This window comes from Pyrus communis, chromosome 4, assembly GCF_963583255.1.
Source record: "Pyrus communis chromosome 4, drPyrComm1.1, whole genome shotgun sequence".
In the NCBI taxonomy this organism is placed as follows: domain Eukaryota; kingdom Viridiplantae; phylum Streptophyta; class Magnoliopsida; order Rosales; family Rosaceae; genus Pyrus; species Pyrus communis.
The window spans coordinates 16,413,740-16,441,727 of NC_084806.1; the positions used below are offsets into that span (position 1 = coordinate 16,413,740).

The 27,988-nt window shown below is 38.8% G+C and overlaps 3 protein-coding genes and 1 long non-coding RNA gene across 14 annotated transcripts; 2 read left to right on the forward strand and 2 right to left on the reverse strand.

Moving 5' to 3' along the window:
• Window positions 1–1,369: 1,369 nt before the first annotated feature.
• Window positions 1,370–2,428, reverse strand: LOC137732775 (uncharacterized). The gene has a single exon (XM_068472050.1). It carries the CDS (start codon window positions 2,426–2,428, stop codon window positions 1,370–1,372), a length of 1,059 nt encoding a protein of 352 aa, XP_068328151.1.
• Window positions 2,429–3,533: 1,105 nt separating this feature from the next.
• Window positions 3,534–7,071, forward strand: LOC137730853 (beta-amylase 1, chloroplastic). The gene is made up of 4 exons (XM_068469843.1): window positions 3,534–4,345; window positions 5,172–5,382; window positions 5,658–5,768; window positions 5,850–7,071. The coding sequence occupies exons 1-4, from the start codon at window positions 3,756–3,758 to the stop codon at window positions 6,651–6,653; spliced, it is 1,716 nt and encodes a 571-aa protein (XP_068325944.1). The 5' UTR covers window positions 3,534–3,755; the 3' UTR covers window positions 6,654–7,071.
• A 6,849-nt stretch (window positions 7,072–13,920) lies between these two features.
• Window positions 13,921–17,654, forward strand: LOC137731757 (tabersonine-19-hydroxy-O-acetyltransferase-like). 11 transcript variants are annotated; one of them, XR_011068288.1, is made up of 11 exons: window positions 13,921–14,177; window positions 14,405–14,474; window positions 14,554–14,742; window positions 14,821–14,885; window positions 15,059–15,244; window positions 15,339–15,659; window positions 15,822–15,875; window positions 16,368–16,426; window positions 16,680–16,802; window positions 16,983–17,229; window positions 17,342–17,646. XR_011068288.1 is itself a non-coding variant. In XM_068470959.1 (10 exons), the coding sequence occupies exons 1-4, from the start codon at window positions 14,135–14,137 to the stop codon at window positions 15,436–15,438; spliced, it is 390 nt and encodes a 129-aa protein (XP_068327060.1). In that variant the 5' UTR covers window positions 13,921–14,134; the 3' UTR covers window positions 15,439–15,458; window positions 15,568–15,659; window positions 15,822–15,875; window positions 16,368–16,426; window positions 16,680–16,802; window positions 16,983–17,229; window positions 17,342–17,642. The 11 variants fall into 11 exon arrangements, 7 of the variants coding, with proteins under 7 accessions (XP_068327060.1, XP_068327061.1, XP_068327058.1 ...); XR_011068286.1 differs by having other exon boundaries at window positions 14,565–14,742; window positions 17,342–17,643; XR_011068287.1 differs by having other exon boundaries at window positions 14,565–14,742; window positions 15,068–15,244; window positions 17,342–17,643.
• Window positions 17,655–24,696: 7,042 nt separating this feature from the next.
• Window positions 24,697–25,682, reverse strand: LOC137730627 (uncharacterized). Its single transcript, XR_011068197.1, has 2 exons — window positions 25,590–25,682; window positions 24,697–24,982 (listed from the first exon to the last, which is right to left on the reverse strand). It is a non-coding gene; the product is annotated as an uncharacterized lncRNA (long non-coding RNA).
• Window positions 25,683–27,988: the final 2,306 nt, after the last annotated feature.

The window sequence follows — 27,988 nt, forward strand, 5'->3', positions numbered from 1 at the left end:
CTGGTGCATTCGTCAACCCAAATGGCATCACCAGAAACTCGTAATGACCGTAACGAGTTCTGAACGCCGTCTTAGGAACGTCATCCTACTGATCTTCAGCTGATAATAACCAGACCTCAAGTCAATCTTGGAGAATACACAAGCACCTCGAAGCTGGTCAAACAAGTCATCAATACGTGGCAACGGATAACGATTTTTAATCGTCACCCGATTCAATTGCCTATAATCGATACACAGCCTCAAAGTTCCGTCTTTCTTCCTCACAAACAATACTGGAGCGCCCCAAGGCGAAGTACTAGGCTGAATGAACCCCTTATCCACTAATTCCTGTAATTGAACTTTCAATTCCCGTAACTCAGCGGGAGCCATACGATAAGGAGTCAAAGAAATAGGATTAGTACCTGGAAGTAATAGTAAACTCCACGTCTCGATCTGGGGGTAAACCAGGTAAATCCTCGGGGAAAACATCAGGAAAGTGTCTGACCACTCTCACATCCTCAACTCTGCTAGGAATAGCTTCATCTAACACCACATGAACTAGGTACCCCTGACAACCCTTAGACAACAACTTCTTCGCTCGCAAGGCCGAAATAACGCCATGTCTCACCCCACTCTGCTCACCCACAAAAGTAACCACAGGTAGTCCAGGACAGTGAAACGTAACTACTTTCCCGTAACAATCAATATTGGCACGATAGAAATGCAACCAGTCTGTGCCCAGAATCACATCAAAATCAACAATATCTAACGGGATAAGATCAGCTGACAAAACAACACCCTCAACTACCACTGGACATCTTGGGTACACACAATCTACAATACATCACTCTCCTCTAGGCATAACGAACTCTAAATCGTACCCTAGAGGTGTGGGGCGAGGTTGTGTCACTTGAGCAAATGTATGAGAAATCACAGAATGTGTAGCTCCGCAATCAATTAAGACTCTAGCAAAATAACCAAGAATGTTTAACGTACCCATAATCAAGTCTGGGTTGTTCTGAGCATCCTGCAGAGAAATATGGTGAAGACGTCCCTGGTCCTGCTGTCGTCCTCCGCGACCTCTGCTCACCTGAACACCGCGTCCTTGAGTACCACGCCCCTGACTGGGCTGACCCGACTGCCTCAAAGACCCTGCACTACTAGTGGCAATCTCTCCCTGCTGGAACTGTCCTCCCTGATACCATTGGGATCCACCTACCGGTGCTGAAGGATACGGCATATAGCAGCCAGAATATGGAGGATAACCACCCTGGGAATAGGGGTCCTGGGGATACTAATACTGTCCCGGGGCATAAGGGACAGCATCACCCTGGTAGTGGTAGGCACCACCTCGACCTGCCTGACCATAACTACTCGGACCCTGAATCTGCTAGATCGGTGCAGGTGGTGGCATAAAAGTCTGCTGCGGCTTCTGCTGCTGACTCTGGGGACAATTCGCAGCCCGATGTCCCATCTGCCCACACGTGAAGCAACCACTACTGCCACGCCTGCACTCGCCGAAATGCCGGTTGTTACACCTGGGGTAAACTAGGGCTCTGCCTCGACCACCGTCGCCTTGCCTCTGGCCTCTAGCACCACCAGAAAATCTACCTTCTCGTCCCTGTCCAGTGGCACTGAAACCACCGCTAGAAGAACTCGAACTAGCGCCACCCCTCTTGAAGTTCTGAGTCCTACGAGGCCCGAGCAACGCTTGACCTTTACCCTTGTCATCCTTCTTCTGATCACCGTCTTTTTCTTCTTCCTCACTCTCGCTCGACATGTTCTCAGAATCCTCTATCCTCAACAATATCTCGTAGAAATCCTGGTAGGTCTCGCAGTGGGTAGTGGTCGCCATCGAACGCCACTTCTTCTTAGTACCTAGGCGGAAACGACGAAGCATCTCCGCCGGATTACCAGCAACGTCAGGATGGTAGCGAGACAGATCAGTGAACCTGCGATAGTACTCATTAGCTGTCATCTTCCGCTGTCTCAGCTCGGTGAACTCCTGTTTCTTCCGATCAATGTACTCAGGCGGCACAAATCTCCTCTTGAACAAATCCTTGAAAACGTCCCAATCAGTCTTCTCGGCTGGAGTCAAACGACGAAGCTCCTGTTCCCACCAGGCTGCAGACTCCGTACCTAGAAACCATGAGGTCGTCTCGACCCACCTCTCAACAGGAAGGTTCCCCTGATTGTGCAACACACGAAAAGTCTTCTCAATGTGCTCTAACCATCGTTCTGCTCTCTCGTGACCCTCATTACCCTCAAACTTATCCAATTTCAGATTATACATAGTCTCCAGAGGAGTCCTCTGGGGAGGGCGCAATACTGACTGAAGGGCTGTAGCAAAAACTTCCCCCAACTGAGCAACATCGGGGAAGTTAGACTCAGAAGAGCGACGTGGTTCCCGGCGAGGCGGCATAATTCTGACAGAAGACACCAAAACCATTAGGATACTCACACAGACACAGGACTGCCAAACCTAAGCTCTGATACCAAACTGACACACCCTGACCGAGACCAGGGCGTGCTGGCCGTCACACGAAGGTGACGTAACCATGTGCACGTGCGGAAGCTAATAAAGTAATAATATAAAAAGTACGAATAGTTAAAACTAGCATACAAAGTACTAAAACAAGTGCTAGCGAAAGTGAGACGCTAAGTTCAGAGCAAGTCTACAACAGTCCAAAAGAAAAGATGCGACAAAAGTACACCCGAAGGTGACCCTACGCTAATGGGTGTCTGTCAGAAATGCTGGAAAAGCCCATTGGGAAGTTGCTCGTGAGTTCCCAAAAACAAAACCGTGAGGGAATGGTAAGCCCAAAGCGGACAATATCGTGCTACGGTGGTGGAGCGGGCCCGGGAAGTCGTCCCGCCTGGGCCGGGATGTGACATTTCCCATTTAAGCAATTTTTTTTTCATGGTTAATCAAATAATAGATGATGTGAGGATGAAATATGAGAGCACAATAATAATTAAATTTGAGTGTGAAATATAATTTATCCTAATTTAGTTAGAAGAGTGACAAATGATAGCAAATCCCATTTTGCTCCAAACATTTTCATAAAAAAAAAAAAAACCTGCCTCTTAAAACAGATCATAAACGTCGGCCGTCCATCCAAAATCCTCCTCATTCAGCGGGGCGTGGTGGCCCCCCCCCGCCCGCCCAATCAAAGCTGCTATATCCCACCATCACCAAAACTTCTACGCGTACCGAAAAACGTCAAGCCTTTACGTGTCGGAACACTCACTGTCACGGACTCACGGCTCCTAAAAAACAGAAGCCTCACCCGTTCCCTTCCCGCCACGTGTCTGCGCGAAGCTTGGAACCTTCGCGGGAACAAGCGGGCATCACACCGTCCGTCGTCACGTGCGTCGATCGAGCGATCGTAGCTGTAGCATTCTCAGCCGCTCGGCCCGCTGCCACGTGGAGACGAGGACACGTGTCTGAAAAGTATCGGCTCGTAAAAGATCTTATTCCAAGGGAGCTACGGGACAAGTACCCTGTCTCCGTAGCTACGAAGCAAAGCTCTTGCGTTCTATAAATGCAGGAGTTTCACCATTACCTTTCTCTTACACAAATATTTCAAATCGGAACAAAAAAACGATCTGAAAAAACAAAATTCAAAGAAGTTACCGACTGAAAGGAGAATCCGAATCTCCAAAAGGAAAAGGCAGAGGCGAAAATTCAAAATTGTTCTAAAAGTTTGAATTTTTGAAATCAATTTACTTTTCTCTCACTTTCTGGGGTTAATTTCTGTTTGGCTACGAAGAAAATGGCGTTAAGCATGACGCATCAGATCGGCGCACTCTCTGGGACTCCAGTTACGACGACCGAAGCCAGCTCATCATCCGTTGAATCGGTCAGCACGTCGCCGATGTGGAAGTCTCCGGCGGCTAGTCTGACTTGCAAAATTCAGAAGCCGGAGGGGATGGACGGGTTGTCGCCGCCGTTGAGCCCGTGCAGATCGCCGGGTCTCGGGTCGAGCCGGGCGGATCTGTCGATGGCGTGCAGGGCGTTTGCGACGGAGGTGGAATCACCGGTTCTGGAGCACCAGGTGAGGGGTGCGCACGATAAGGGCACGGGAGTGCCGGTTTATGTGATGATGCCGTTGGACAGCGTGACGATGAACAACTCGGTGAACCGGAAGAAGGCGATGAACGCTAGTCTTCAGGCGCTGAAAAGCGCGGGGGCGGAGGGTGTGATGATGGACGTGTGGTGGGGTTTGGTGGAGAGGGAAGCGCCCGGCGCGTACAATTGGGGCGGGTACGCTGAGCTTCTCGAGATGGCGAAGAAGCACGGCCTCAAAGTACAGGCTGTGATGTCGTTTCATCGGTGCGGCGGGAACGTCGGTGACTCCGTTACGTGAGTTATTTCTCTCTCCCACTTCATTCCAATTTTTATTGTTTTCACGTATTTCTCGGTTGGTTTTAATTTTTACTTTCACGTGCGATAGTGGAGCGTGGATGCACGCTCCTTGTGCGAAATGAAAATACATTTTGGCATTAGATATTTCTGGAAGTTACTGTACTACATTTTGGCCTGACTCTAACACGTTTGGAAAGTGAAACGCACTAGAAAGATTCTTAAAAACAAACCAGCTTATGCCTACAACCACAACAAGTGTCCCACTGACAGGGCACGAGTTGCAGCTTCCCCCATAAATATAAATAAAAATAAAATGTGAAAGGTTCTGAATTCGATATTATGAGCTGGTGAGTTTGTTGTATTGTGGTTATGGGCAAGGTAAAATTCTCTCTAACTTCTCTGGTTCAAAAATGGTAGATAATCATGATTGGTCAACAGTTGTCTCAATTAAAAAAAAAAAAAAAAAAAAAAAAAAAGCTAGCTTATGCTTATGCCTACATACATTGTGCATACTTTTGGCAGGTTTTTGTTATCTTTGATGTTAGATATATCTTAACATTATTGGCCATCAATAAAATGAAATTTAGATCTATTAAATTACATTATTATCTATCAATTCTTTGTGTGATACAAGACTAAATAGTTTTTTCACTCTATTTTGATGACAAATAACGTTCTATTAATTGGTAGTTTTGATATGCACTAAAAAATAATGTCGTATTTTCCATTTTTATTAGCATTGAGCTTGAAATTACATTGTGACAAGGAATTTTGGAAATTTGTGGCGATATGCTGAATAGTGGTCTATATTTGTTGAATACAGCATTCCCTTACCCAAGTGGGTTGTGGAAGAGGTTGAGAAAGATCCAGACCTTGCATACACTGATCAGTGGGGAAGGAGGAATTGCGAGTATTTATCGCTTGGCGCTGATACCCTCCCAGTCCTCAAGGGCCGCACGCCGGTCCAGTGCTACGCCGACTTCATGCGTGCCTTCCGGGACAACTTCAAACACCTTCTTGGTGACACCATTGTGGTAATACTTCCCTCTCTTTTGTATACTTGTTTGTTTGTCTAGAGAAGATACTTAGGCAGTAAATGTGGCACGATCATGGCACACGTAGTCGCTGTAAATCCAACGAACAAGGAATGCCAGGAAAAAAAAAAATGTCAAACTTAATCGATAATGAATGTATTCTCTCTTTTTTTACAAGACAAATACATGTGTCTGCAATGGTGTTAAATCTTTAGTTAGAAACTGCAGATACATGCCTTGCTTGTTAAGCTAAATTGTTTCAAATTTCTTCTCAGGAAATCCAAGTTGGAATGGGTCCAGCAGGTGAGCTGCGTTACCCTTCGTATCCCGAATCCAATGGGACATGGAAATTTCCAGGAATTGGCGCCTTCCAATGTTTTGACAAGGTATCTTTTGCCCCTCTCTGTCTCTGCCAGTAGCTCTTAGTTTTGTACACCACGGCTAATATATAATGTACCATGATGCAGTATATACTCAGTGGCTTGAAAGCTGCTGCTGAAGCTGCGGGTAAACCAGAATGGGGTAGCACAGGTCCCACTGATGCCGGCCACTATAACAACTGGCCGGAAGATACCCCTTTTTTCAGAAAAGACGGCGGAGGCTGGAACAGCACTTATGGTGAATTCTTCCTCGGCTGGTACTCCCAAATGCTCTTGGACCATGGTGAGAGGATACTGACCTCAGCTAAGTCTATCTTCGAGGAGGCCGGTGTAAAGATCTCAGTAAAGGTTGCAGGCATCCACTGGCATTACGGGACCCGGTCCCATGCCCCTGAGCTCACAGCAGGGTATTACAACACACGATTCAGAGATGGTTATGTTCCTATTGCGCAAATGCTAGCACGCCATGGTGCCATCTTCAATTTCACTTGTGTTGAGATGCGCGACCACGAGCAGCCACAGGATGCTCAATGTTTACCAGAGAAGCTTGTTAGGCAAGTGGCTATGGCCACACAGAAAACAAACGTACCACTTGCCGGTGAAAATGCACTGCCAAGGTACGACGACTATGCACATGAACAGATATTGGAAGCATCATCTCTGAACGTTGAGGGCAACACTGAAGGCAACCAAATGTGTGCGTTCACATACTTGAGGATGAACCCGCATTTGTTCCAGCCCGATAACTGGAGGCGTTTTGTGGCGTTTGTGAAGAAAATGAAGGAAAAGGGTAGCCACAAGTGCCGGGAAGAGGTGGAGAGGGAAGCGGAGCATTTTGTGCACGTTTCAACACCTTTGGTGCAGGAGGCTGCCGTTCCTCTTATGCACTAAGAATGCAGGACTAGGCTTTTAGCTAGCTTGCTTCTACCGCAGTCAAATCTAGTGATGAGTAGTAAATCGCACGGTCGTATACGAAGGTAAAAACATAATGGCAAGACAGTTGCTTCTCCATTCCCTGCATAATTTCTCAATAGCTGATTTATTTAAGCTGTGGCTATGGAAAACGAGTAGGGGCGTGTGTGTACTATAGGATTTTGGGGGTAAATGTTGGGATTGTTTGTATCAATACCCCCGTAAAATACCATTTCTATCCTCTTTATTAAGCTGCTGTTATGGAAAATGCGTAGGGGTGTATAGATAACCTCTTTCAAGTTATATTATCGTGAGCAAATTAATAAAACCTAATTGGGACTCATGCAAAAAGTATCCTGTATTGAATCTATCGACATTTGTGGTCTCTACTCAGACCCTCTCCTAGTCCTAGACTATTCTCTCTCACTCACACTGATTTTGGCACCACCTCTCTATCCTCCACCACCACCTCTCTGTCATCATCCGCCCACCAAGATCCGCTGCTACATCACTTGCACACGAACCCAGAACCTGTATCAAACCGTACCTGCTGCTGCTACCTGACAAACCCCAAAATTCTACAACACATCGCACACCGATTGCGTCTTGCCAGTTTGAAGTCCTAGCCCATATTCGTGTGTCCATCATGACCTGCACAAATTCCTTCTTGACGAATTTGCAACAACTGTACCCGCCGGCACACCTTCGTCGCTGCTACGTTCGCACTTGTTTTGTGCGTTCTGGAGAAAACCCAAGAATAGGAGACACAGAATAAAAGAAAAAAGAGAGAAAAAGAAAAACAAAAGAGGAGGAAAGAAAACAAGAAAAATAAACTTATTTTTTTTGCTTTCGGCCCACACGGGCAAGAACAAATTGATTGGTTTTTAAATTTGTTATTATTTGTTAATTGGTTGTTTGTGGTTGTTGGGCTTCTTTCTTGTTGGCCCATGATATTTGAAGCTGCTTGGGCAAAATTTGGGCTTTATCCATCACCAATTGACGTACTAATTGAAGTTGCTTGGGAATATGGCTGTCTAGGGTTGTACCGCTCCAACTTGATTTGTTCGAATCGGGCAGAAGAGTAGGATCAATCGTGATCGGTCCAATCGTTCTTCAGATTTTTCTTGTTGTACCTCCATTGACGAAGTGAAGGTAGATTTTGAACATATAGCCAAGAAAGTGTCGGCCTTTCTTAATGTTACATGTAATGATGGTAAGGCTTTAAAGGTTTCTGCATTTGTTACGAATAATACATGGATAATTGACTCTGGTGCTACTGAACATATGATTTGTGATTCTAAACAGGTACAAACTCTAAAAGCATCTCCCAAAACTGTCGTGAGTGTTGCCAATGGTAATGTTGTCCCCATTATCGGAGAAAGCGATGTCTTACTTTCTGATACCCTAAATCTTGATTCTGTGCTTATTCTTCCTTCCCTTGACTATAATTTATTATTTGCTACTCAAATAACTGTTACCCTACATTGTCTTGTAATTTTTTGGTCTTTTTTTTGTGTTTTAAGGACATTCGGACTTGCAAGACGATTGGTTATGGTATTAAAAAGGGGAAGCTGTACTACTTGGAGCTGACATCGAGCAGTTCCCGAATGTTGACTCAAGCTCTTGTAGTGGAAGGAAATCAAGGGGATAGGAATAAAGCTTCAGAGATTTGGTTGTGGCATCGTCGACTTGGACATTCTTTGTTCGGCTATCTGCGGAGGTTGTTTCCTATTTATTAAGCATGATATTTCTAACTTTAAATGTGGTGTTTGTGAAATGGCTAAAAGTCATTGTACTTTGTTTCCGCCTAGTTTGAATAAAAGTTCAATCCCGTTAATGATAATTCATTCTGATGTTTGGGGACCATCTAAAATTGCTACACTTGGCGGTGCTCTTTGGTTTGTTACTTTTATTGATGATTGCACATGTATTACTTGAGTTTGTTTGATGAAGCCCAAAAGTGAAGTTACTTATTTGTTTCAGCAATTTTACAAAATGGTATAAGTACAATATAAGTCACAAATACAGGTTCTCAGGAGTGACAATGGCGGCGAATATGTAAACTCTGAACTTTGTGCCTTTTTTGATCATCATGGTATTGTTCATCAAACTACATGTCCATATACTCCATAACAAAATGGTGTTACAGAACTCAAGAATCGTTAGCTTCTAGAGGTTGTTTGCGCTTCTTTGCTCGAGGCGCATCTCCCGTTATCCTTATGGGGAGAAGCTCTCACCTCAACTGCGTATCTCATGAATCGTGTTCCATCCCGATCAGTAGACTTTCAGACCCTGTTCCAGACTCTCTCTTCATATGTTGATGCTCCTACAGTTCCTAATCTTCCACCTCACATGTTTGGCTATGTGGCCGTCGTTCATCTTCATAAACAGAAAAGAAGTAAGCTTGAACCTCGTGCCTTACGGTGTGTGTTTGTGGGGTATGCCTCAAATCAAAAGGGGTATCGTTGTTATCACCCTCTGACGAAAAAATTGTTTGTCACTGTGGATGTTGTGTTTCATGAGAATGATATGTACTTTGCCAATCCCGATTCTTCACTTTAGGGGGAGAATCAGACAGAAGTTTAAACTCTTGATTATACTATTCCAAATATAGATAGTGTTTGGATTTAAGTGGTGATGCCTTGGAAATAAGTGGTGATCATTCACTCGAAAATAATGATGTGAATGAATTGGAACTGAGTGGTAATGTCTTGGAGACAATTGGTGATCATTCACATGGAAACAATGATGAAAACCTTGAAATGGACAAGTCGATATGGCTAGATAACTCACTGCCAATTTCCTCACCATCGAACAGTCTTGTGTCACTAGCTACCTCACAGTCGATCTTGAGTCCCAATAACCATAATTAATCGTCTTCGATCCTAAATGCACCACCACCACGTCATCTCCCTGATCACGTCAACTGAGGTATTCCAAAACTTACTTAAGAGGCTAACCCTAAATGCAAAACTAGGTATCCGGTGAGTAAGCCCAACCCTGAGTCTAATGTATTATACCTGTTAAGTAATTATGTGTCTACTGGTCACCTGTCAGAATCAAATAAGTCATTTGTGCGTCAATTATTTACTATATCTATTCCTAACAGTGTGCATAAGGCTTTAGCTGATCCATGTTGGCAATCAGCAATGAATGAAGAGTTGAAGTCTTTGAAGAAGAATGCTACCTGGGAGATCACAAACTTGTCAGCTGTCAAGAAACTTATGGGATGTAAATGGGTCTATACGGTGAAGTATAAAGCTGATGGGACAGTGGATCGCTTCAAGGTAAGACTAGTAGCAAAAGGATACACTCAAAAATATGGAATTGACTATATGGATACATTTGCCCTTGTGGCCAAGATCAATACAGTCCCTGTTTTGTTGTCCTTGGCTGTAAATCTTAATTGGCCATTACAACAGTTCGATGTGAACCAAGTACTAGTAGATAAAGGGAGGTATCAACGGTTAGTGGGAAGATTAATGTATTTGGCACATACTAGACCAGACCTTGCTCATGCCTTGAGTATTATTAATCAATACATGCATGATCCAGGAGAACAACACATGAATGCAATTATGAGAATATTGAGTTATTTGAAAGGAAGTCTGGGGAAAGGGATTTTATTTAAGAAGAATGGTCATTTTAGTATTGAAGGTTATACAGATGTTGACTGGGTTGGTTCGAGTGACGATATGCGCTTAACATCAGGTTACTTCACCTTTGTTGGTGGAAATCTGGTTACTTGGAGAAGCAAGAAGCAAGGAGTAGTAGTAAGGTCGAGTGTAGAAGCAGAATACAGAAGTATGGCCCTTGGTATTTGTGAGATTTTATGGCTTAAACTACTACTACAAGATTTGTGTGTCAAACATAGTCAATCAATGAAGTTGTTTTGTGATAATAAGGTTGCTTGCGATATTGCTCATAATCCAGTGCAACATGATAGAACTAAATATGTAGAGGTTGACAGGTTCTTTATTAAAGAAAAGCTAGAAGGTAAACTAATTGAAGTGCCTCTAATCAGAACAAAAGATCAAATAGCTGACATCCTCACCAAAGCAGTTTCTAGTGAAAAGTTCTCTAAGTTTCTAGACAAGTTAGGCATGTGTAACATATATGCACCAACTTGAGGGGAGTGTTGACTTGTATAGTTTCCTATAATTTAGGATTTCCTAGTTTAGGATGGATCTTGTGTAATATGGGAGAAATCTCTTTTTAATATCATGTAATTATTCTTCCCTATTTGGTTAGGATTAAGATTGTATATTATACCTCTTCCAGAGAAGAATAAACATATCACTCAAAACATTGTATTGAGGGAGAGAACTAAGGGTGGGTAAATAGGGACTGATATGCAGGTTAGGGCGAGGGTATTTATGGGGTGGACTAACCCATTTCTAACATACAATTAATGGCATGATCTAATTATCTTTCTTTCTCCATTTCTCATTCTCCCTCCCACCTCCACTTGACTTCTTGAGACAGAGAGTAATTGAGTCGATTCAAATTCGACTGTGTCGACATCATAGTAGCCAGCCACCACACGACATCCCCTCATCATCGTCTCCCGACTCTCTTCCCGTCCGCTCATTCGGGAGTTGCAACCATCACCACTATGGGACCATGATTTTCTGAGCACATGACACTTGGAAAGAAGGATTGGAATGCTTGAAGCCATGGACCCTACCAAACTTTTGCCAGGCTAGGCTTAACGCCTATTAAAGTACTTGTATCCCAAGTAAGGAAATCCTAATTCAAGTCAAATTATGATATCTTGGGAATAATGCAAGTAATCCTAATCCTAAGAAAATTGGATATCTCCTAGATAGTTTCTGGATTTAATGAAGATTGCTTTCCATAAAAGGACTCTCAACATCTCTATAAATACTCTAACTTGGGTATTTATCAAGCGACGTCTCTCTAACTCTCAAAGGAATCAATGACAAATGAAGATACACCTCTCACATATTCTCTCTATGCCTAAAAGAGAGATTTGGAAGTACTTTTAAAATGGTTGAAACTGCTTTTAGTGAAAATATTTTTGAATCCAATCCTTAGTAAATGAATCTTAGAAAAACACTCGAAGCGCTTCCTACAAGAAGCACATCTGGTGCTTCTATTATAGGAAGCACTTTAAGTACTTTTGGATCCAAAAACATTTTCTCTAAAAGTTTTTTTAAATTTGAGTTATAAGTTTCTATGTCACGTGGCAAAGCGAGTGGTAAACACTGTTCAATAAACATAAGATAACCACGTATTAAAGAAATTATGTTTGATTCAAATTTTGTAAGATTGTAACACATGTTTTGTTTTAACTATAGACAATATATTTCACTCATCATATCATATGATGCTATATAAAAGTTCCTACTCAAGTTTTTCTCGTCCCCAAGCGAGTGATTAGTGGTGCATAGTCCTTTCCATTCGAAGGACCATGCCAAAAATAGGAACTTGCCCTACTAATTTTCACTCAATGCCCCATTTCAACAGCAGAAATACACGCTGCAGATAGACTCGCTCCCAAATCCATGTCCCACTGCTAATTGGAACCATAACTTAGTGTATATATAGACGTTTTCCAATTCCAGTTTTACATCAGTCAAGAAAACGTTTACATCATTAAGAAAACCACAAGGATTCTCATTAATAAATTTTTGAGAGAAAATGTCCAGCATGCAGCAACCATTCAATGCAGGCCAATCCCAAGGCCAGGGCCAGGTATGAGATTGATGTTTTCAATTCAAGCAGGGTGTTGTTATTTCCACCCACCTATCATATTCTCTCACCCGTTGACTATTGAAAATGTTCATGACAAATGGATATAAAGTGAGTGGGGAAATACGACAAGTGCGTGGGTGCAAGAACACTTTTAAGCTGCAGAACGTAATTTATTAGATGATCATCGTACTCGTGCTGTATATGTGATACAATGCCATATGTTTTATGTTGTTGGTGCAGGCTAAGGCAGAAGAGTGGATGCAGTCCACACAGGAAACAACACATGAAGCTAGGAACGCAACAGCTGATGCAGCTCAGTCAGCCAAGGAGTCTGCTCAGGATGGAAAGGACCAAAGTTCTGGATTTCTTCAGCAGGTTATAAATATTTCTTGATTAATTGTTAACTCCTTCACTCTTTTGACATGCATGAGAATTTGAGTGATGCTTAAGGGACTAAACTAATTAAGTTTAGATGATCACAAATTATGTGAGGGTCAAATCCACTTATTACATCAATTTGTATATTCAGCTGTCTATAAACACGTAAATTGCCTAGGAATCAGCTAATGTGGTCTAAAATTTTGATCCCTCAAACATTTTCGAATAATTTTCAAACACATTCTATATATACTAAAGCTCAGCGGATTGGCACTGTTCATTAACAGTGCCCACCCGGTTTTGTCCCTCGCCTGCTGAGCAATTTTTTGCCCTTTTCTGGAATTGTGCAGTGAGTTGGCCATTTTGCCCTTTCCGCTTTCTCTCCATCATCTGCGGTTCCTTGCTTTTGAAAGCCCAAACAATATTTTTATAATTTTTTTCCTTTTTTGCGCCACAAACTATGTGGCTGGATTTAACACCTGACAACTATAATAATTTGTTTTGTCCTGCAGTCTATTTGTTTATCATTTTTTTGTCCAAAAACCAATGTTTTTATCCACGGGGTAAAACAATTGGTGATTGTTTTGTTTATTATATATATATATAATTGTTTTTCTCAAGAACACACCCTCACCGGCTGTTGCAGCTCTCTCTGAAAGTGGGTTCTCTTTTCTATGCATGTTATTATTTTATTTCTCTCTCACTGTTTCTTTTCCATTCGAGAAAGAGGTAGAGGAAAAGGGGGGGATGTCATTGCCATTGCCATTGTCTGGTGGTAGTAAAGAAAGCCCATTCCTCAAAAAAAGGATAATAAATGCAAAGTGGCAGAGAAAAATACATACATGTCTGTATATACTAATACTCAACAACATAAAATTAATGTTCATTAACAGTAAGAAGACGAAAATGCCCTCCAATTCATTTGTTATCTGCCTTCTTTTTTCCCTATTTTAACAGTAAAAAGACGACTTTGCCTTTCATCTCCACCTGTCGATCACTCCTCAGCTTCTGTCATTTTCAATGGCATAAATCCCCTCTGTTTCTTCTCCATTATGCCGTTTGTCCACGCGTCGCTCATCGCTCCACATCGACTACTTCTCGACCTTTCTTCTCTACTTTTCCCTCCGTTCCACTTTTCTCTCTCACAATTCCCTGCTTCTGTCGCTCTTGAACCTCTTTCGCTCTCCAAGGCTACCTTCTCTCCCTCTTCCACCGTGCGATCTTTGTCTCACAAATTACCAACCGCACTTTCTTGCTAAAAAACCTTCACTGCTTTCTCTGTTGCTAGAGGTTGCTTTCTCTTCTGCTCCCGCAGGGCCTTCAGTTCTCACTTAGATTCCAGAGGAGAAGCCCAGAAAGCTAATATGGCAAAGCAAGAGCATTCCAGCACTCTCAGGAACTTAAAAGGTGAAAAGAAACGATAAAATTGCAATTTTTTTGGTTTTTTATTTATTTTTAGTGTTAATTTCTGATTAAATTATTATTTTTGATAAACCCTTTTAGAATCTGATCTAGGTTTTGCTTAAATTCATCTTGGTGTTGTTTAATTTTGAGTTATATAATTTTCTGGTGGACCTTTAATTGTATTTACAGATTAATACAACGTAATTGGGTTATTTTTTTAATTACTGTAGTTTATGCAAAGAGCAACTTAGAAAGAGGTGAAGAAAGAAGAAGATGTCAAACCATACCTTATCACCTCAGGTACCTTTTAGACCTATTGCATGTCAAAATCAACTTCAAATTTGTGATTTAATATAATTGAATTTTAACAAGTTTTTAGTGATTTTGTAGAATTTTACGTTTAATAACCAAGTGGATTACTTTACTTGGTTGGACCTGTTTTTATAGCTATATTTCAACCTTTCCTCTGATGGCTTTTAACGATTGGATTTCTCGAGTCTACTTTCCATGCTTTGACCATTTCATTTGGCAGAGGGTTCTGGGTTTTGGAGAATTCTTCATTAAATTGGTGGGTTTGTAGAATTGTACCCTTATATTTCTGGGTTTGGTTTTATGTCAGTTTAGTAAATTTTTTTAGGTTTTGCAGAATTCTTTGTGATTAAATTTCTGGGTTAAGTAGCGGTTTTTAAGATTGTGGTCTCCAAAAAAAAGGTAATTTTTACATTAATTCTGTGAAAATTTGTACATATCAATGTGTTAGAATATTTAAGGGAATTTAAAATAAAATATGGTATCGGTATTGGTGGGGACGATGTATGGGAAATTTTCAAGGATTATTGGAATCTCATGGTAAGGAGTGATGTAGAAACTTATAGCTACAGCAGTTGATGCAGGTTTCCTTTCTATGAACCTGATTTTGGATGGGGAAAGCCACCATGGGTGACTTCAGGTACGGAGTTCAAGAATCTAATTTTGTTAATGGATACACGAGATGGAGATGGCATAGAAGTATCCTTGAATCTCAAGGAAGAAGACATGGCCATATTTGAAAGCACTAAGGAGCTGCTTGAGTATGCATCTTTAAATCCAACTGTAATTTAGTTTAGTATTGTTGAACCTTTTATGATCTTTCATTGTTTTGTTTCTTGCTTCTGTTTTTCTTAGGTGTGTGCTAAATTGGATGTTGGTTTGGTTGTTTCCAATCTTTCCCCACGACTTTCGATACCCAATAGAGAATATGAAAAACCCAACTTTAATTTTGTAAATTTTTTGTCCTAAATGAAGGTAACATGGGAATTTGTTCCGAATGGTGTTCAAAGAACTTCAAACTCAACTTTGTCCTGAATGATGTTCTGTTCTCTGGATGTCTGATATCAATTTTTTATCTGCTCAGAGTGATCTGATTTACATCTTTTGCTAGGGTGCTAATGTGCCTCCACCATTCAATTCATTTGAATCTACTGGTCTCCCATATGAGATTCAGGGGTATTGAATTATTCTTCTGTTTTTGTCTCTTTTGTGTAATCCTGGTAAAGTTACCTGAGTGTTTTGTGCAAAGTTATGTGATTGCTAGAGGTCCAATGTTGAGTTCCTCTTTACAAATGCTTCTCAACAATTGAGCCCTTTTTGTCACTATTCATATTGCAGGTTTTGAGCTTCCACAAATTTCAAGGCGTTCAAACTTTACTCTCGAATGAAATGGTAATTAAATTTCTTAAAATTATAGTTTATTACTATAAAAGATAAAGACTTATTTTCTCAGCATTGTAATCTATGTATGTTTACACGTTATCCAACTTGCTTCTACAAAATCAAAATACTTATATCCACCTACAAAATTCTGTTGAAGAAGTGAGATTTTTAAACTGCAGTTTTTCTTTAATTATTCACAAATGTATGTATAAGTTAACGAAAAAACATGTATGCTTTTTTGGTGAATTTAATTTGAATTGGTAAATTTTGGTAACAAAAAACCTATGATAAATTAAAAGACTATCATTAAATAAGATTTTCTGCTCAGTGTACCTCTATATGGTTCTATTTGAACTCACATTTTTTTTTTAATTTAAATTTTATTTCTCTGCATAGTCTGGAAAAATTCTGCTTTCCTAATCATTTCACACAATTTTGTTTAGTTTTAAAAGTTTTGCTATAATTTTCTCTGATGAAAGGACATTCTGTGACAAAAACCAGGATCAATTTGTTTGCAGCTTGAAGATTTCTACTTTCACCAAGTTTATCTCCAACTCCAGGTATTTTCTCCCATTGACAACTTAAAATCAACTGCACTGCACCTCTATACTTGCATAACTCTGTTTTTCTCTCCTCCTTAAATTCATATATGGAGATAGGAAGTTTAAGAATCTTTGTTCTTGCTAATAGGTTTAATAATAGTGACATTTGAATGATCTTTGTTTCCAGGAAACTGATTTTAAAGAATTGTAGCTGGTGATTCAGAAAATAGTTAGATTTTTTAAAGCTGACTCAGGTTTTTATGAATATCAGGCTTTGAAATACAATGTTGTTCTAGGCTGTCATCTAGATTCCCAATCACATGTTTGCAAGGCCGTTTCAAAGAGGTCCTTGAGACGATCAGATGCTGTACTAAGCAGCCACCATTATAATAAGGTTAGGTGTTGAGGTTTTTCCTTAACTTATTTTTCTCTTGGAATATGAAACCCTATGTTTTTCCTGCATATTGGAACATGTAAATAACACAATGGTTCATAATCTTTTATTTAGAGTTTGATAAATATGATAAAAGTGGATCATAATTTTTACAATAACCTAACATGGCTATTTTTGAAGGTAAGACCGAGCGTCATTCTCTTGGTCACTAGATGCCTTGAGAATTTATAGTCACTCACCCAACTTGGGATTTGAGTAATCATGAATAACTCGATTTTGTGTTACTATGTGATGCGGTGGTGAGAGGACTTTGGTATGGGAGGGAGGACTAGAGAGAGATGTTTAGATTTGAGAAGGGTAATTGGTATTGAAAATTGAGATGCCTATATACCATGGCAGGGTCGGTTCCAGCTTTTTCTTTTCCTTGGTATGCATTATTTGTCCCTTTCTTTTAATTTGTTAGTTTAATTTATTCCTGCAATTTTGTATGAACTATATGTGTGTAGTGATAGATTGTAAGGTGATTGAGATTTGTGCAGGTAATTACTATAAATACAAATGGATGGTGCATTCAAATTACTACAACTTCAAGAAAAAACAAAACAGACCCAGATACCAATTCACTTCAGTCCCCTAACATCTCGATCCATTCCAGCTTTTTCTCTTCCTTGGTATGCATTATTCCTCCCTCTCTTCTCTTAATTTTTTTTTCGTTTAATTATTTCTGGGATGTTGGAACCTGAATTTCCAGAATTATTGTGATTTTGGAACCCTAATTTGGGATGCATGTAAATGAAAAGTCTTATATATTTGGTCTTTGCTTACAACCTCTCTCTGCTGTTTCTCTCTCTCTCTCTCTCCCCAAAACTCAATTTTGAAGTTGTCATGCATTTTATTTTTTATTTTTTATTTTTTATTTTTTATTATCAGTCACCTTTTGATTTGCCTTATGGTTTTATCATCGTACATCATTAGTTGACTACTGTCCTTGTGCTGACTATAATACAAACAAGTGGGACGGTCATCAATAAATCTTGCAAACTTTCTGATAGAGCTATTCTCAATTGCCACAGACAGGAGAGCAAGTGATGAACATGGCACACGGTGCCATGGACAGCGTGAAGAACACACTTGGAATGAATGAAAAGAAATGAAGAAGATATATACCAGCAGTAGCCACATCTTCCTATTACGATTTGTGAAGATGTGTGGTATCAACTAATTAGCATCTACATACGTACTTCGATGGATATAGGGTTTTGTTAATTAGGAGCATTTCTTGCTCTTAATTCCTTATCGTTAGGGAGACTCAAGTTAATTTGTCTGTCAGTGTCAGACTGAGAAGTCTTTGAAAGGAAGCTCATGTCATCAGTTGGAATAAACTCTACAGATATATTCTTTAGTTTGTTTTCCATTTTTCTTCCACATTACAGCAATCAATGTAATAAAAGCTTAACAAGTACTGCAATATGCCATTCAATGCAAACAAATTGTTTTCTTTAATTACCTTTGTTAACTCCATAATATATCTTCTGTTAGTAATCCTATAACACCACCAGGGAGTTAATTTCAGTATTCAGTGCTCGACGCTGATACCCAAATTGTTCAAAATTCTTGTCCAAGTAAACTACTACTAGCTCCCTATCAATTCATCTAAACTTCTTCCTAATTAGTTGCTCAACGCTGATACCTCAAACTCCTCTTCCTTCATTAACAAGTTGCTTTTATTGTTCTTTCTATCTAGGCTTAGGGTTAATTTCTTGTGATCCCCAAGTTAAAATCAATAGAGGACCAAACCGAAATCCAGTCCAGCAAAATATATATTAGGAAGCAAATCAAGCTGATCTGAACTCCAAATTGACCCTTTTGCATTAATCTTGACAAACTTGGCTCTCCAACATTTATTGCGCTCCAAAGAAACTTTGTCTTTCATGCATGGGATAATATATATATATATATATATATATATATATGTAATTATGTATCTCAGTCATCATCATTCACTTGCATACAAGAGCCGGTCGATCATGGATCCTTCTATCTAAGGATACCGATGATGATGTGTTTCATTTTTGTAATCTTGAATGCAACATTTGAAACTTGAAGATGAGCAGTTACACCATGGTAATATTATCTCCCTTGGATCTTCTAGTGACTGCTTTTCTTGAGGACAAAAAAACAGCTTTAGCAGCTGGGGGTTGTCTTCTAGCTTTTTATCCATTATATTGGTATTAAGAAAAAAAAAAAAAAAAGTATTTTCTCAATTCAATAATGACGGTTCACTTTCCGTACTACCAAGTAGTCCGAAGCATTGAAGAAAAGAAAAATTGCATCCGTTGCTCTTAAATCCTTTCTTTGGAATTCAACTCCCTCGCCCACATGTTGAAGCTTTTCCAAATACTATTAGCATTTACATACCCTGTAAGTAAAACACACAGAACGCCAATAATGTGTTTTGTACAATCAAATTCAATTTTAAGTTCTTTAGAATTTTAAACAAAATTAACTAACATTTCGTTTTCATTTAACTTGTTTGTTAACTATTTTTAGTTTTCAAAAACTGAAACTACAAGCTACTTTTTTTTAATCATTTGCCACACTTGCGTGGCTGTTGGAAGGTTTGACACTCATCCAATTACAGGAAAACGCTTTTAGAGAAAATGGCTGAAATCACTTTTAGAGAGAATGTTTTTGGATTCCAAAAATACTTAAAATCCTAAACCCGTACTGGATCGGTGCTTCTTACAAGAAGTACTTAAAGTTTTTTTTTCTAAGATTGACTTGCATTTTTACTGAGCATTGGTTCCAATTTTTTATTTTATTTTATTTTTATATTTTTTATCAAAAGAACTTTTAACCATTTTTAAAGAACTTCAAAATGAGCTTGACAATCAGATCCTGGTTTCTTGCTATCAATTGCAACCGAAAAAAAAAAAAAAAAAAAAAAAAGTTTTTTGGGGACATGGAGATAAGAATAATTTTATATAAAAATTATCAAGAAGTTACCAGTTTGGTCCAAATTTCTTCTCCGATACATATAATTAAATTAAATTTGTTAATATGACTAAGCAACTCTTTGGAAAAATTAAATATGACTAAGTCGGCGCTTTCTTAGATTGGTAGTACGCTCACCACTTTCTTAGGGTTATTCATAGTTCCTTTTATTTTCCTTTCTAGCTAGGGTTACCTTTTCCAACCTCTCTTCAAGATCATATGCCAATGGAGGACCCAGAAAACGTCCAATCAAACCAAATAAAACGTAGTACATCAAGATGGTCTGAACTTCCAATCGACCCTTGTGCATTGATCTCATCAAATTAGTCTTTTGCAAACGTATTGCGATTCAAAGCAGTTTGTCCTTCATGGAATAAGGCCGTCAAATTTGTATCGCATTCGTCATCGTCGTTCCCTTGCTTACCGGAACCACCATGGATCCTTCTTCCTCAATATACCGACGATGATGGGTTTCGTTTTTCAAGTCTTGAAGGCAAGGTTTACAGCTTGAAGAACACACCCGATGAGTTACGCCATGGTAATAGTATCTGTCTTGGATCCTCTCAAGGATGGCTGTTTTTCTTGTGGAACAAGAAACAGCTACAGCCGCTGCTCTTAAATCCCATCTCTGGGATTCAACTCCCCCTCCCACGTTTCAAAACGTTTCCAGATGTAATTAACATTCAATACAAGACGCAGAGTGCCGAGAGAGAGCTTTGTACAATCAAATTCAAGACATCTACTCATGCTAATAATCAAATTCAGGGCACGGAAAGTTACAATGTTGGCTCAGCAAAAGATATGGCGAGACAGATCAGCAAAGTTGTTCTGTGTTCGAGACCAACTTGCAGTAGCAGCAAGAAAAATATTGAAGTTTTGGTGATGTACGACTTCACAGATAGGTGGTTGAACCTATATAGGAATAGTAATTATCTTGCGTTTTGTACCACAACAGATCGTAGGTGGAGAAAACTTGCCAAGCACAGAACGTAAATTGACGTTACCAACTATGACAATCACGTAAATTGACGTTACCAACTATGACAATCAGTTTTATGCTTTACACCAAAGCTATTATGTCGAAGTCTGGGATTTCTCCAAGTCCTTTCTCAATAGAAAGATGATAATCCGGCCTGATCAAAGAGCAAAAATTCCTAATAATTACAGGGATTACATAATCAAAACAGGAGAAGATGTATTCCGAGTTGTGCGGTTCTACAAGGATTTTTTCAGTGAAACAATTGCGTTCCATACTTATAAGCTGGAATATTTGATAGATGGTAAATCAAGATGGATAGAGGTGGATTCGATTGGCAAGAGTGCTTTGTTTTTGGGTTTGAAACAGTCCATAGTAATGACCTCTGCACACGATGGCTTAGAGTGGGATGAAAATTCAGTTTACTTCACACATATCATTTAGGTGTGTTTAATTTGAAAAACAAACAAGTTGAAAAAGTTTGTGATCTTCCAAAGGGCCCTGCACCACCTGTTTTTTGGATTGACCTGAATATGCTTCAGCATTGCATGCTAGGCTAGGGAGGAATTAACTCTGCCTGGGGTGAGGTACATTCATCGGTGTTTTCTGCAGTACTAGAGTTCAATTATTTGAATCGTCTACTTTTCAGTTTTCATTTTTTTTAGGATTCGGGAACCAAATAACTCATCAAGTTTTCTACTTAAAAATTAACTGAACTAAACTTTGTGGAAGTCTTGGAGAAGTGAGTGATTTTGACCTGCAGTAATTAGCGAGATGAAAGGTTTGAGTTTCATATCAACAGCTTTCTTGGGATCCTGATGGTGGATTACCTCAAGCAATTTAGTTTTAAATTTATTCGATTTGTTGGAATTGTTTTGTTCAGGATAATGTTGAAAGACAGGAAGTTGATGCTGCAGATTGTAAGACAGTAGATCTTTCAGAGTATGCAATCACTTCCTTTTAATATACGGGATGATGTATTCCTAATTGTGCGGCTTTACAAGAATTATTTCAGCGAAACAATTGCGTCCATATTTATAAGCTGGAATGTGCTATAGATGGTAGATCAAGATGGATAGAGGTGGAATCGATTGGTAAGAATGCGGTGTTTATGAGTTCGAATCAGTCCACAGCATACCTTCGCAGCTGGCAGTAATGAGGTATGCACATGATGGTTAACTCAGAATGGGAAGAAAATTCAATTTACTACACACATATTGGCAGGAATTAACTAGCAAATTAGGAAACTTAGTTTCTTTGCTCGCTTGAGTGATTCAATTTTTTTCCCTGAATGAATGCTGGTCAAGAACTTTCCAGTTAACAAGATTTTTGGTTTTTCTATTTCTTTTTTTTGGAGAATTACAACAGACGAGATGATCATGATCCAAATCTTTGGTTTTTCTATTGCTCCCATCAGTTTGTAATCATGATCCAAATGCAGTGGATGCACTGCAAACATTCTTTCACCTTCATAATCACCATTAGATAATATTTCAAAATGAAAGGACGAGAAAGAAGAAAAAACTAATTTCAAAGCATGAACACTACATATTGCCCATCGATTTAGTGTGCGTGGTACTGAATCCATGGCAGCAGTGATGGGACTACAATTTGCTAGAGATCTAGGATTCTCTAGTGTGATGCTTGAAATGGATTCCAAAGCACTGGTGCAGATGATTAATGACGATGAGGACTGCTATGAAACTACCAGATGGTCTAATTGAGGAGTTGAATCCTTATCTCTGAGTTTTGAATGATATTATCTACACTAAGAGGGAGGAGTAGGTTTAGCCTCACAATGAGCTAGCAATAATGTGGTTCAAATTCACATTTGGTGAGAATTGAACCTAAGACCTCATTCACTTATAAACGAAGAGGAATGCCACTATGGACATGCAAATTTCGGTGAAAATTGATGTTCACCAACATATTAAATTTTGGCATGTAGGGGCTTACATGGCATGGGAGGGCGGATGAGTTATTGAGGACACATGTCAACACTTGGCGGAAATGAATTATTTGATTTTAATGTAATTAAATCAAATATTAATTCATGGAGACAAATCACTAACCGGCCTATAATCGAGTCCTGGTTCTTTCGTCAATTAATCAAGGCCACAATCAAAGCCAAATTCATTCATAGGCAAGGCTTGGAGAGTCTATAAATACGAAGCTCCAAGACTAAAAAAGAGTCCAGAAAATCATTTATGCCCAGATGCTAAAGCTTTGAAAGTCTGAAGCTCTCAAACACTCAAATCCCCTAAACACTCAAACACTCAAGAAAACCCTTCGTGTTCTTTGTCAAACCCATGAAGAACCACCAAGCACCCCTACACATGCCGGTTCCTCCGTTGCCAAGTCCCAAAATCTTGCGGCATCCGTTTATCTAAGATCAAGTCATAGCAACCCTTGGATCAACAACACTACACATCTTACATTTCGGAGATCGAATCAGATGATCAAATTGTAAAGAGATTGTAGCCTAAACCCTATATTAACACAATTATTACTTTGTACACGTGTTCTCTTCTCATTTGTTAGAGGATTTTCGTGTTTATAACCACTAAAGTGACATCTAATTTTTCTATTAAATAACTACTTCTGAAACAAACGGAAAAGTAGTAAATAAATATAAAAAAAAAATTTGAACCCTAGTAGAGAAAATAGGAAAGCAATCAATAGTATTATTTTATAGCGTTTTTTTCATGAAAATACTATTAAATTGCCATATTATACTTTTAATAGCATTTAAGAAACTTAATATGGCGTTTATGAGCAACATGCTATCAAAGGAAGCCTTACTTACAGAGACAAAATTATATACCATATTTCACACAACTTCACACCTTTTAAAACATTACATGGAGGGACAAAAAACCCAATAACAGAAAACAAAACCCAACCCAAAAAGAAAAGGGCCGACTAAATTATGGTCCATGCCACTCGACTATAATTGTTAATAAACGGCCACGTTAACCACTACACGACAAAAAATCATAAAAACTACTCGGTTCCTTTCCCTTTTCCATTCAATACCCGCGTTACTCTTCCCCCAAACCTCTATCATTTCAAAAACCCTATCACGCAAAAGATACTTCCCCAGAAACCTTAAAATCTCCACAGTTTCTGATATTTTCAAGCTGAATTTTTAGTAATGCAATGGACAAGTTCAGCCAAATCCCATAAAAGATCAGTGTTTCAAAGGTTTTCCTACTACTCAAAATCATCCATTTTGCTAGTTACATTTTGAAATATGTCAAATACGAATGCATTATCAAAGTTTTGGGTGCATTATCAAGTGTTTTTGCACTGGTTTGTGCAAAAGAAAATTGTAAAAAACGCATGCATTATCAAATGTTTTTGGCACTTGATTTTACAAAAAACTCAATGTTCCAGTTCGTGAAAAAGCAATTTTAGTGTTTTAGATGTTTCAGTTTGCTATTTTAGTTTATATGTATACTGATTCTGAACTTTGTACTGATGCTGCACTTGTAAAAAATGCATGCATTATCAAGTGTTTGCTACACTTTGAAACTGATGTTGCACTTTCAAATTGATGTTGCACTTTGTATTGATGCTGCACTTTGTAAATTGGTTCTGCATAATTATGCATCTACATTGTGCGTTACCAAACCAATTCTACATCTAGTTGTGCGCTAACTGATGCATCCACTTTTGCGCTAAGTGATGCTGCATCTACTTTTGTCCTAAGTGATGCTGCATATAGCTTGTGCGCTAAGGTACCGTTTGGTACGTAGACGGGATGAGACGGGACGGGATGGAACAAAGGTTCCGTGTTATGTTTGGTACGCGCAGAAAGGAACATGACAGTTGTTCTGTTTTGCGTTTGGTACACGCTGGACGGAACGGAACCAAAAGATTAAATGACTAACTTACCCATGCATCATCAATTGCCTTACAATAAGCACTAGAAAACCCCAATTAATTAAAAACCAGAAAACTTTCAACAAGCTATCAATCTCAGATTGTCTTGGATGTAAGCTGCATAGAGGTTAAAGGCAGGACCAGTAATTTTGTGGGCAATTTCAGGATTGAACACAATCTGACTTCGATGATCAGTCTGGTCGAAGATAATGAAATTCTTCGGGCAGATGCTAGAGGTTTGAAATTCAACACCATGGAAAGGTTTGAAGTTTACTTCTTCAATTCCAAATCAATAGTAAATGCCCTCACTCTTCCACAGGAAAAACTAAATGGAAACAAAATCCCAAAGTTAATCAAACATTATCCAACACTTCACACAATAAACACATAAAGAAAACCCAATTAGTCTAACGAATCAAAATTTCAAAAAAAAATGAAGACTATTTCATTAGTCTAACAAAGCAAAAGCTCATTAGTCATTACTAAACTGGAACCTGATCAAATCACAACACAAAAATCAAATTAAAATGATTTATTAATTTGAGCTGTTTCCTAGCAACATAAACATAAGCTAATTACATAGAAACACTCATAAAACAAACAATCAGCAGAATTAAAAATTACTTGAACAATTAATCCCAATTCAAAACCCTAGATTATGAATCCAAACCAAACTAGATCATTCATTATATCGTATCATCCAATGAAATCAACATGAACTACCTCAAAAGCAAACAGATCAACCTTCAAGCCCCTTAAAAACCAAAACCCATAAAAAGTTACAGCAGAAAAATGTAAAGATCAAAACTTTGAGAGCAAAACCTAGGTTTTAAGGAGAAGATGGCAGATTAGAACCAGATTATCGATTGCAGAGGATCAGATAATATTGTGAAAAAAAAAAATGAGATTGGAATTGGATGCAGAGATCAAACCTGGAGATGCAGAGCTTTGAGTTCCACTTCGTGGGGAAGAGAAAAGAGAGGCTACGGGAGAGGATGAGGAGGAAGGTTGCGAGATAACTGGGAGAAGTAAGAGGCAAAGAAGAGGGAAAGAAGATGATAGGGTTTTGTTCTGCGATTTGTATGGTGTAAATATTGAAAAAGATAAGGGGCATTTTTGTCTTAAAATGTTAAAATTTTGTGCTCCACGGGCGTGGAATGAGTCGTTCCATGGGGAGGCGGAACGAAAAATCAGCCAAATTTCATCTCGTGGGACAGCGCGTTTCACTATTTTTGGGCGCACCAAACGTGGGATGGAACGCCTCGTCCTACGTACCAAATGGTACCTAAGTGATGATGCATATAGCTTGTGTGCTTAGTAATGCTGCATCTAGCTTGTGTGCTAAGCACTTACCCTTTGCAGTTTGTACTGATTCTACACTTGTAAAAAATGTATGCATTATCAAGTGTTTGCTGCACTTTGAAACTAATGCTGCACTTTGTAGTGATGATGCACTTTGTAGTGATGCTGCACTTTGTACTAATGCTGCCCTTGTGTGCTTAGTGATACTACATCTAGCTTGTGTGCTAAACATATGCCCTTTGTAGTTCATATGTGTGTTTGCTGCACTTTGAACTGATGCTACACTTTGAAAGTGATGCTACACTTTGTATTGATACTGCACTTTGTAAATTAAATATGCTTGTACTTTCTGTTTGTAAATTAATTCTTGTGTGCTAAGCATCTGCCCTTTGCATCTAGTTTGTCATTTATATGACTTCTTATTATTTGATAATTTATTATACTCATGATCATTTCATTTTTTATTTTATTTATGAAGATGATGACAAACGCAAAACATCTTGCAATAAAAAAGAAATCAGCTTCTCTTGCCGTAAAGCATCGAGCAACAGATGAGAACTATGCTCAAATAAGGTTGAATCTCTTGGCCTTTGCATAATTAGTACAAAAGCTCAAGCCGAAACTTGAAGAAAAGCCAAAAGTCTTGGCATTCATATATAAGTCAGCTTTCGGTAAGCTAGTGAAAGATTACATAAAAAGTGATTTACAAATGAAGAAATCCGATTGGGATGTCATATATATAGTGAATTGGTATGACACTGAAAAAGGGATGCTCATATTCAACAATGAATATTGCAAAGTAAATGTTGATGATGTCCAACGAATATTTGGGATCCCAAACCAAGGTAGAGAAGCCCTTCAGTTAATAAGAGATTGCAGAATCCCAAAGCCTAGAGAAAACAAATTCATTGATAAATACTTATCAGAAATGACAAGAATCGGAAAAAGAGAAATTGCACAAGCAATCAAGTTGCATTTGATGTTGGGACAACATAAGGGGATCAAGATGCAGCCTGCCATATAATTCTGTATTTGCTCAACACTAATCTGCTTGGGAGCTCAACGGGGAAACTCCCTTCGAGTTTGGCCAAGAATTGCAACTCTATCAATAACATCAATCAATACAACTGGGCCAAGGAAACAACAAGATACTTGTTGGAATCAATCGATAGAACAAAGAAGAGGAAAAGAGACAAACAACCAACCGTCAGTGGTGCTGTTGTACTTTTATTGGTAAACAAACAAAAACCAATAAAAAAAAAAAAATTCAGTTTTGGTCCTATTTTACAAAAATATACAACTCTATAACTTTTATTTTGTCTATAATATTGGATTTATGATCACACGACAATCATCAACCCAATAGAATAGAAGGAAGGGAGAAACGCTCACCAACAACAGTGAAGTGGGATTTGGCAAAACTAAATGCACAATTCTACAAAGAAGCAAATGAAGATTTGGAGGTAAAACTAATACTACAATCATTTTTATGTAAAAACATGATTCTACATGTACTTTATGTGCAAAGATATTCTGCACTTTGATGCTGCAATTTGACTGATGCTGCACTTTGAACTGATATTACTCTTTGTACTGATGCTACACTTTGAACTGATGTTGCTCTTTGAACTGATGTTGTACTTTGTACTGATGTTGCATTTTGTGAATTAATTCTGGTTGTCTTTCAGTTTGTAAATTGATTCTTAAACATCTGAAAAAGAAAATGAATATGCGTCTAAATTTTGTGAGTAAAAACATTAACTGTCTAGGTTCGATGCTGCATTTTCTATTGATGCTGCACTTTGTAAATTAATTCTGGTTGTACTTTCTGGTTCTAAATTAATTCTTAAACATTTGAAAAAGAAAATGAATATGCTTCTAAATTTTGTGAGTATGAACATTAAATGTCTAGCTTCGATGCTGCAATTTGAACTAATGATTGACTTTGAACTGATGCTGCACTTTTATTGATGCTGCAGTTTGTAAATTAATTTGGTTCTATTCTCTGTTTGTAAATTCGTTCTACACA